At 37.6% G+C, this 11,020-nt stretch overlaps 1 protein-coding gene across 1 annotated transcript in view; it reads right to left on the bottom strand.

Annotated features, from left to right (window-relative positions):
• The window catches only part of ptgfrnb (prostaglandin F2 receptor inhibitor b), a 31,936-nt gene that overhangs the window by 10,128 nt on the left and 10,788 nt on the right, over positions 1-11,020 (bottom strand). Inside the window, exons 6-11 of the mRNA XM_025062028.1 lie at positions 8,026-8,172; positions 7,790-7,944; positions 7,109-7,229; positions 5,969-6,188; positions 5,658-5,845; positions 4,959-5,066 (exon numbers count right to left, since the gene is read on the bottom strand). Coding sequence (XP_024917796.1) covers positions 4,959-5,066; positions 5,658-5,845; positions 5,969-6,188; positions 7,109-7,229; positions 7,790-7,944; positions 8,026-8,172 — 939 coding nt within the window. The remainder of the gene's footprint in view (positions 1-4,958; positions 5,067-5,657; positions 5,846-5,968; positions 6,189-7,108; positions 7,230-7,789; positions 7,945-8,025; positions 8,173-11,020) is intronic.

Here is an 11,020-nt window from a genome sequence, read left to right as displayed (position 1 = left end):
TGGGTGGTGTTGTTGATATAAGGCTTTTGCTTTGGCCTGTAAATGTTTGACTTGGACTTCCTGATTAGAACTGACAATGGATTTTATGAAGTATTGTGAGTGACGTATGTCAATGTCCTATTCAGAATATTAGCTTTTAAAACAGTGCGGTCTGATGAATGGATGGCTAAAATAATTGTACCAAGGCTGTGGTATGCAGATAGTTTTTCTCTCACCATCTCTAACCCCTCACCACTTTTGTCTTCATTCTATATCTGTGGTATGCAGATTTTTCTCTCACCATCTCTAATCCCTCACCACTTTTGTCTTCATTCTATAGACACCTCAAGCCTTTCCTGCTTTTGGCATTTCACACTCCCCCTCTTAATTATTTATTTTAGGAAATAAAAAGTGCACTGTTCTTTTGTCAGATTGTTTCCTCTTGCTGCCTCTTCTATGCACTCCCTTAACACTTGTGCACTCTTCAACAATCTGTTTTAGTTCTCTCCACTTGTCTCACTTCACTCTCCCATTGCCTCAATCCTGCCAGCTCTTCTTCTCTTCCACCTCATTCTGACTCTGCAGCTGGCAAACAGAGCGTGAGATTGGCTAATTAATGGCTGCCTGTTGGCCAGGAAAGACAGCTGGGTAGTTTGGTGATTGTGAAGAGCAGGCAGTGGTGGCATAAAGAGACTGAGAAGAAAACGAAGACTAGATAACCCAAAATAAGAGAGGAGCAGTGTTTCATATATATTCACTATACTGTTTAATACGCTTTAATGACCTGATTGTGTGCAATTTCAGAAAGATGCTCTGCCTCATGCTGTTAATCGCTCACATTCTGGTAGGTGATAAATAACAATCACACAAAAACTGCAGAGCTGAGAGATGGAGGATGCAGATTCCCCAAATATCATCTGATGTTTTGATACTAGTTTGAAATAAGGCTGAGTGTTTGTGGGGGTGGGATCATAGTGGATTTTTTTTAATGAGCTGACCTTGAAACCTTGAAAAATGTGTGTTTCTTTTTATCTAGACTTGTTTTTCCTTTTTTTTTAAATATAGTGAGTTCAAGGATAAATGAAATACGTTTGTTGGTTGACAGGAGATGTCACTGTAGCACTACCTCGGCCTTGTTTCACCTTTTGCTGGTGTATAAATAGCACTCAGTGAGACATGCTAAACTAGCTGAAGAAGGAAATCATACGCTTGACAGACCTACACACACGTGTGATGAATGATATATGACATATATGAGTCACTGTCACTCTGACACACAGACCTTATCATCTGTTCTGTACTGAGGTTACGCCTTCTATCAATAACTAGTCATCAAAACGGCAATAATACAGAAGTAGTCATAGCTTTAGAACATGACTATACTGAAGAACGTCTTACCTAAGCCTGCTGATGAGCACATTTAGTTGGAATTAAATATTTAGGTGCGTGCTTCAGACCGATACTGTGTCATATTAGTCAACCTGACATGACACGCCAGGAATAAACTGTAAATGAGGAACACCTTTGTCCTTATCAATGCCTAGCCACACTGTAGGTAAAACCTGGACAGCACTTTATAAATGGTCTACTGATTACATTTGATAATTTGTTACTTCCAATCATCATTACGTGCGTCATTACTGTTTTCAAAAGCTGTTTTAAACAAGGTCAGCACTCATTCTGAGGGGCATTTGGCTTAAAGATTAAAGCTAAATAAATAAATATGTGCATCAACACAACAACTGCCATACAGACAGGTTACAGGTTGGCTTTAAAACAGTGCGGTTAACCAACAGGGTGTTGTTGTTGGTCCAAGGCCAAACAGTGAGAGTTGATACAACCCGTCAGAGGGTGACAGTAAAGAACTGAAAAATACAGATTGGTAAAGGCATGGAGCTGGAAAAGACAACTGACGGTAGATATGGTCTGTGTTTGAAAGAAAAGACAGAAAGGAGGCAGGGCCAGGAGGATTGGAGAATATTTCAAACTGCTCTACCGTGTTGTCACAGGGAAGAGCAACAGAGAAGGGAACTAATGAGGAAGTTGAGTTGCAATGAGTTAAGGGACGAGTCGCAACAAGCTTTTGAGGACAGTCAGAACCTTCAGGAAAACAAGTTGAGCAGAGTGAAGGGGGTGGAACTCTTCAAAAAGGAAAAAAAATTTAGAAGACAAAAACTGTAAAAAAAAAAAAAAAGGCAAAAAATTTGGCGACAAGCAATGGCAAAAAAAGGGAAAGAAAGAGACAAATGGAGGAGAGAAGGCAAATGAAGAAATACAGGGTTTTAGGCAGAAGGAAGCAACGGGTGACAGATTAGTCCAGGCAGGAGACTTCACAGATTTGCAGATGACAGTGCAAGCTGCATGGAATGTAGAACATGGAATGGTGTTCTGCACGTCAGAGCAGAGAAATACAGGTCAGCAAAAACCAGAGACAGAAGAGTGATTCATTTTGAAAAGTGAAACTGCATAAGAAGTAAAGATGGAGAAGTAAAAGTAGCTAAATGTAACCCTCACCCCAAAATAAACAAAACAACAGGGTGTGGGGGGATTTGATGGATGGAGGAAAGTCACAGCGTTACAGATGGACAGTAGCAAAACTGAATACTGAAATTTACTATTAGACAGTAGGGACAACTGTGATAAAGACTAGTTTGGTGAAGGAGCCATGGTCTAAATATCAGCAGGGTGAACTGAAGGTGGCAGAACTGAATATATATATATATATATATATATATTAAATCATCAAATTAACTCCTGGCCAGCTAGAAAAAGAGACAACCAATCAATCTGCCATTCATTTTAGACTCCCAGCGCCCACATTACTGATTCTTAAGGCCTTTCAACCTGGCAACGCATGAGGGTAAAATACGATAGGCTAAAAAAAGTGTAACCAAGAGAGTAGCTGAGGACAGTAATGACTAATGAGAGCAGAATACCTGTGTTATTTTCTGAATATTCTTGATAAATATATTGAAACCCAGGTCAATGATTCTTATACTGTTTAGGCTAACAGAGAAGTCTTTGCTGGCCTTGACAACACAACAAAGTTCCCAGAGAAGGTTCATGGATAGTGAAGGGGGATGTAAACAAACTAACTTACCTGAATGACTCACACATGACTCAGGCCTTATCCCAACAACCGAAACCTAATCCTAACCACATCTCTAAAACAATGTGGTCTCCTGGATTTAATATAACCAAATCTGTCAAATCTTTCTTAATATTAATTTAAATGCATTTTGTCTTATGAGGAAATGTAAGTAAGGAAATAGAGAGAATAGCAGAATGACACAAACAAATATTTCTAAAAGCAAATGCTTATATCTACTGGATTACAGGTACATGTAAGCAAATGAAGAGCAGAATGACACAAACAAATATTTCTAATAAAGACAATGTTACAATAACTATTCATTTTTCTGTAAAATGGACAGGTAAGCCTTAAGCAAAAAAAGTCAAAACCAGTTCTTTTGTAGCCAAAGCACCCACAACCCCATTATTACATTAGACATTGATTTATAATGCAGGGCTTACTATTTCAGCTTCTCCATTACTTAGAAAATCAAGGAATAACTGCATATAAAATTGTCAGTAAATAAAAAACAGTTGAGGATATACTACTAAAACTGAAAAATTCCAAAATCACACACAGTTTGGCAAAATAGGAACTAACCAACTAACAAAAACTAACCATAATAAACCAACCAATAAACCAATAAACAAAAAGTAAAGTTAGAGGACACAATGCCTCAAACAACAACCTAATGGATTCAAATGAAGTTAATTTCGTCCTTTTACACAGACACGTACAAAATGCTGCAAACACATGCCAATCATTCCAAAGGTAATGGGGGCTGTGTGACCACCTGCAGCCGCCTGCTGAAAGACAGCAGTTGGTGTTTATGTGTGCAGGTTCAACTGAACAATACAAGAAAATGATACCAAATAATTTATGACTATTCAAAATGATTCCATTTAAACCAACAGGCTGCAAATGAGCTACTAAAAATAGTGTTGTATACTAGGTTAAAATTCAACTATGATAATAAATCAATGCATGCTGTGCAACACTTTGGCTTCATTTACTGCTAATCCTTAAAGTGACAACAGTCTATAACTGCAACATTTTGAAGTATTAAAAATATTGTGAAATATGAAATGTAGCAAATGAAATTTAAAAAAAGGTAACTATTTTCAATCAACATTAGGGACGTGATGGGTGTCATATAAATATCTATATACACACACACACACACGTATATCTGTATATTTCTATATACATTTATATATATGCAACATTTATTTTTTCAGGCTCAGATCAGGCTATGGTTAGAGTAGTAAGCAGGTTTACAACTGCGATCCTAAATTAAGCGCAGTCCTCAATGAGCATTTACACCTGTGAAAGTCCCTCTGTGACTGCTGAATGATGCACTGCTCAAAGTCAAATTAATGTTGCTGTAAATTGCGACAGAAAATGAGAGTTGTGTTTTACCACAGCCATCACAAAGACAAGTTCCAACAGGAGAGTCATTCCTACTTATTGCTGAGGAATGCAAAGGGAGTTACTCAAGCGTTACACCCATTTCCCACAGCTCCTTTCTTATTGTATCTTGTCCACAACAAATGTTAATAAATAAAAGAGTATTTTAGCTGCACCTGTATACATATAAGTATTTACAGTAAATATATACATATATATAAATATGAACACACAAAACAAAGACAAAAAAACCCCCAGAAAACAGAAATTGTGTGTCACATAAGTGGGAAATTTCCTCAGTGCAAACCAATAAAATGCATGTCATTTTCACTACCTGCAATATTGACTAGGAAAACTCAATAATGCAACCTGGATTATCTGTCGATATCAATATCTCTCCGATACCTTCTTTTTTTACTAGTGTCCCTTATTATGACATTCTTACGCACACAGTGAAGTTGAGCATTTCCGTTAATTGTATAGTATGTGTTCAATTTACCTGTCTTTGATGAGGATGAAGAAACATCTAGCGAACATTTAATCTTGGTTGTTGTTGATGGATAGACATTAGTGTCATCTGAGTGGATGGCGATGGAGAAGGATGGGCCTGAGGAAAGACGACAGATGAGCACAAATGAACTTGAACTACATATGCAAAAACTACATCTTGTAAACAACATAAAAAGAATGATAATTGACTGATGTCACTTACCACCATGTGCAACATGGACAATGTCACGAGCCATAATTTACAATGGTTAAAAAAATGGCAAAATGTGTCTTTATTATTAAAACATGTCTTAATTACAGAGTCATTTAATGCTTCTTCTGCAAAGACAATTTCATGCGACATTTGATTAAATATATATGTATATGTATTCATATATATTTTACCTTTAATTAAAACAGGAAGTCTTGTTGAGATATAATATCCTATAGAAGTGAGACCTGGCCTACTGTATGTGGCAGCCAATCAAAAAACATCATCAATAATCAACCACACCTACACAAAAAAAATCCATGAGGAAATGACAAATATATATTCTTTTAAATGTAAAAGAATAGTGGCATCTTAAAAACACAGACAAGCACAGGTCTCTGTCAGAACCTTCTTTTATCTCATGTTAAGTTCATAAAATTTTAGTAGGCCAACATTTTACCTTTTAAACCCCTGGTGACCAAACCCACATGGACTCACCTGTTTCCTGAAAGTCAATTCTGACTTTGTTGGACTCTGCACTTGTGGCTTTGGTCCAGGCTTGCCCCTGCTGCTGTTTCGTCCATGCTGTAATATCACACCAGTAGAAACCTCTATCGGACAACTGGACGCCCTCAAGGCGAAATCGGAATTCTGATGGGCTGGACTTTGTCAGAACCAAACTATCTCTAAGCAAAGAGGGCGAGATAATGTGTGTTTCTGTGTAAATGTAGGTTGCTGCAAAAATATATTCAGATAGAAGCAGGAAAAGAATACTTTATATGCATTTTTCAGCACCAACTACTGTGTACCTCCTGTTTGGGCTTGTGGCTCCTCCATGCTGCACAACGTTGTCTGGACTCAGAGTCATGATGGTTTTTACGCTGCTTTCCAAGCTCTCCTGGGTTTGAATTAACACTGAATAGCCTGCTTCCCCCAGGTTCTCTGTGGTCACCGAGCAGGTCATCTCAAAGGTGGCGCCACCTACTGATGCTTCGCGGACACGCTTGGCAATGACATTGAGAGATGATCCTGAAAGTACCCAGAGATCAGCACAAGAGGCTAACAGGAAATGCTGAGCAATAATGCTAAAACATTCTTTGATTCAAAGCAGGCTCAGTCTAACACAGACGGAGAGCCATGGGTTACATCATGGCTGAATTACCACAAGTGAGGGCACTGGGTTTGAGTGTGAGACTGACATAAAGAGAAGTTGTGTGTGTGTGTGCGCGTTGTGAATAAAACAGGCCAAAAGAACAAGAGGTCTGTTGTTATGTTCAAGTACGTCTCCTGTGATGTCTAGAAATGAAGAGCTCATTTACTAACTGTGGCTGGTCTAGAATGACTTAGAATGAATGGTAGCAGTTTTCTTTAATAAATGGTTGGATCAAAGGTGGGCAGCAGTTTAAACATACTACACAAAAGAAGGTTAGCATTTTCCCAAAAGCCATTTACTACAATGTAGCTGTAACTGTATATAATCAGGAATTAGCAGATCATCCCATGGATTAGCAAGCAGTGTGTTTTTAATGTCAGTGACGTAATAAATATTGTAGAGAAAATCATTTTGTCACCTTTTAATAAGGTGGTGCGGTTCAGTCCTTTGGTTTGCAAGATGCTGCATTACAGGAAATGAACAATAGTTGGGTAGGACCATACCTGATAACCTCACATATAGTTAGTTAGTATAGTATGTATGCTTTATATTATTGTCATTGTTTCTTAAGCTAGATTTGTACTTCCACTGTGATGCGTACAGTAAGGACCATTGCCTAAACCAGTGGATCTTAGAAAGGAGCCATGCTTCTGCTGATATTCAATGATTAGAAGACCAGACCGACGTACCAATGTATCGGACGAGGAACTCTCTACTAAAACATGCTTTATTGTATCCAGCAGTAGCGTGTGCTTGTGATGAATATTGTATTATATACTGTATACTTATTGCTTACGTTTTATATCCCACCGTACAAGCACTGGTGAGCTCTTCTGTTCAGTCGTCTTAAGCATGTCCTCCTGGCTGCCAAAGCTCCAAACAGAGACAGTACAAGAATAATGGCCCATGTCAACCTCCTATAAATGGAAAAATAAAAATAAAGCATTGTTATTGTTGTGTTTCAAAAGTTTCAGTTGGACCATCATCCCTAAAATGTACTTGAAAATACAATAAAATACAATTCATATAGCTTACTTGTTGGGTAAATCTAATATAATATGATTAATTGGAATTAATTAAATAATTCAACATTCCTTCCTCAGCTTGTCAGCCATGGGCTATTGACCTCCATTGAGAAATGTCGGTCTACTCTGACCTGGCATCTGACCTGAATTTAAAGCCGCAACAAAGACATGCTCATTGTTGAAATGGTAGATCAAGGCCCTGCAGCGTGTGCAAATAATAATGTGTTCATCAACTCTGTATAAGTGTCTTGTAATATTAAATATTTCCCTCAGGTAATCAATAGAGTAATTTCTGATTAGAGCAACAAAACATGGCTGTGTATTGGAATTATTGGACGTACAACGGCATTCTGCCCAGGCTTCAAAATGAGTTAAAAATTTCAGTCAAATGAACACTCAAAAAATAATATCGTTCCATCAGAATGCACTTTTGCATCCTTAAATTTGCATACCTGTGTTTGGAGGATCCGGAGCATGAAAGTGTCCGGTTGGATTCTTGTCAGAGACAACATGCCACTCTTTAGCAGTTCAGAGTACATCAACCCTGGCTGCAGGTTGCCATTTCCATCCAGAGAGCCAATGTGTTGTAAAGTCTTTGGATCACTGCCTGCAGGAATTAGTAATCACAGAAATGTCAATAACTTATACAAAGTTTTCAAGGCGCAGCTAGCCTTCTGAATTCAATTACCTTGAATAGCGGTGCGCTCCCACATAACCCCCAGCCGGTCCCCTGGGGGTAGATGGGTGATGTTTTTGACACGGCAAGCCAATTCTGTGGGTTCAGCTGTCGTCTTTGGGATTAGGGTGGGTTCAAGGGTCAGTGTATAGTTTGGCACTAGAAAGAAAAAAAATGACATTTTTGTCAAAATTTTAATCATGCAAATATCAATGAACTACCAATAAGGTAGTTAAAAACACCCTTTAAAGTAAAGGTCTATTTGTTGTGTAGTTTTCAGCATGAGGGATTTTTCATGGAGTTGCTTAACATTTGTGGAAAAACATGAAATTAGGATGCAAGTATTATCAGCCCATGAGAGCTGGAATTGTGACAAGGTATTGAAACTATCATAGCATCCCACCAGAAGTCTATTTTTGAAAACAATGCTACTTTGTACTGCAGGATGACTGGTCTGAATGAGTCATCGGTTAATGTTTAATGACTCTAATTCTTAACAAGCTAACCTTTCAATTAATTTATGCTGAATAAATGGTATCAAAATGAGTCAAGGACCTGCGTCAAATAAGACACTTCGAAAGAAGTAAAGCTGCGGTGCCACGATTTTGAGAATGTCCAAAACCCTGCATTAGACCTGAAGCTGCAACGTCCAGCCTATATATATATATATATACATACATATATACACACACACATATATACATATATATACATTTATATATATATATATACACACACTTTTTTTTCAGTTATAATTCTGGAAAAATGTTAAAAACATAGAAGAAAATAGAAAAAAGAAAATCGATAAAGAAGTGGTTCTTTATCTATTTTCTGTTTTTAACACGTACAGATATAGACATGGACTTATTATTGGCTCACATGGCACAGTGCCCAAATGCATGTTTGGCAGGGAGAATGGCAGTCATGATATCAGTTGGACGTTACACGCACACACACTGACTCACAACACTGTCACCATTTACCATCTGTCGCCACACACCACACTCATTTAATGAGAACACAAAGATGATCCATATAATATTGTGCATTTCCTTCAAATGAGGCCAGTTTTAATGTACAACTGTACATCTGTATAACTTCATACTGCCTAATGCTGTATCTGTACACTGTGTTTTATCATATATTCACACAATGCTGTATTCAATTTGATGATTAAATGATTATTTGTTATATATTATAGAATATTGTATGTCCTACAATATATCCATAACTAGACCATAACAACCTAACAGAGCTCTGGAAACGCAGGTCTACGAACAGGTTCCAGTGTTTATGTGAGAGTAAAATGGGATGCAGAGCCATTAGCTAGCAGGCTCCTCATCTTCAAATTTAACTGGCAAAGTAGGTTCCAGAACTTGACACCCACTCTACAGTCACAGACTTAAAACCTTCCTTTTTGATACATCCTTTTTGTAGGGCTGGCTCAGCTAATTCTGAGTTATCCCTTAGTTATGGTGCTACAGGCCTAGACAACTCCCATGACGCACTGTCACAATAACCTTGTCTCTTCTTTTTCCAATAGATGTCCCCTTCTTCACAGACTGTAGGACTTAACCCAGACCTGAGACTAATGTCATAGTGAACATTTTTACTCATAACTAATAAAATGTTGCTCAGGATAACTAATTTAACATCTAACACTACTGAACAAGTCCTTCGTACAGCTGTACTGTTTGCAGCTCGTGTGACTGTACTCAGATTATAGTCTTCTATGCGTGCTCCTGCTCTTTCACTCCCGTTCCCCTGTTTCCTCTCCCCTCTGCTGTCTCCCCCATTTTCCTCTTTCACTCTCTGCCAAGGCAGACGGCTGAACACTGAGCCTGGATCTGCTGGAGATTTCTTCCTTTTAAAAGGATTTTTTCCCACCGTTGCCAGAATGCTTGCTCAGTGTGTGATCTAATTTGGTTTCCAATAACATTTGTCAAACTCACTCTGCTCTACTTTGTATTGTTAATATAAACTTTATATAATATTGACTATACATACTTCCTCAATTTTTCATGTGTTTTTTAGAAGGATAGTATTAGATCTAATTTTAGCAGAGTGGCTGTGCTGGTGTTTTCAGTAGCCAACACAAGTTAGCTACTTAAGAAACTCAAACCACGTTTAAAATTGTCTGAAAATGTGGGTCTTCTTAGGCTAAAAAGTTCCACCACCAGATGAAAACTTATACAATAAAGACTACAAAAAAAGTTAAAATTTACGTTAAAAAGCTAACATTGTTAGCTTATCTTACGATTTTATTTGTATGTTACTACCTTAAGTTTCAGTTCTTTATCTGTTTAATTTACTTGTCTTTAATTCTCTCTACATCACCTGATTAAATGTCAGAAGTATCATGACATCATCAAAAGTAAAGATTTTTTTTTGTTTTGCAGAAGAGCAAAGGCCAATTTTGTTTCCAGAAACACATTCTATGAGCTATTGTTCTAATCACTCAGCTGGAGAATTTAATTTTTAACACATTTTGCTCATTTCTAGTAGGGCTGTTTGTGCAGTGCAAGCTGGGACCCACAGACTCCTCAGTCCTCAGCAGTTGTGCGACTTACATGAAAGTGTGTGCATATTGTTAACAACATACGAAATGTTTTGAGTCATCACATCAGTCTGCATGTCAGCTGTATTTGGTAAAAATAGATGACACCTCACGTCTCCCTAGAAACTCCATGATTTTTTAAGCAAGACAATGCTACAGCGCCCTCTACATCTGAGTCTGAGTGGAGTCCAGATCTGTTCATTATTTAAAATGTTTTTTGCAAATTAAACAGGAGTACAAAAAATAAAACTAAGAAAAAACTCTCCAAGCACTTGTTGAAGAGTTTTTCAAGAACCATATTATAAAGAAACTGCATTTAAATGGTTTAAGTCATATTTATCTGAAAAACTTTAGTTTGTTGATGTCAACAGTTTAGGAATCAGGAAAAATGCAGGTGACACAAAACTATATTTGTCCATACATCCATACAACAGATGCTCAAACTCCAGG

This window comes from Cynoglossus semilaevis, chromosome 14, assembly GCF_000523025.1.
Source record: "Cynoglossus semilaevis isolate Cse_v1.0 chromosome 14, Cse_v1.0, whole genome shotgun sequence".
NCBI classification, from domain to species: Eukaryota; Metazoa; Chordata; class Actinopteri; order Pleuronectiformes; family Cynoglossidae; genus Cynoglossus; species Cynoglossus semilaevis.
Note: the sequence above shows the minus strand (reverse complement) of the source record. Positions and strands in the feature narration are given on the sequence as shown.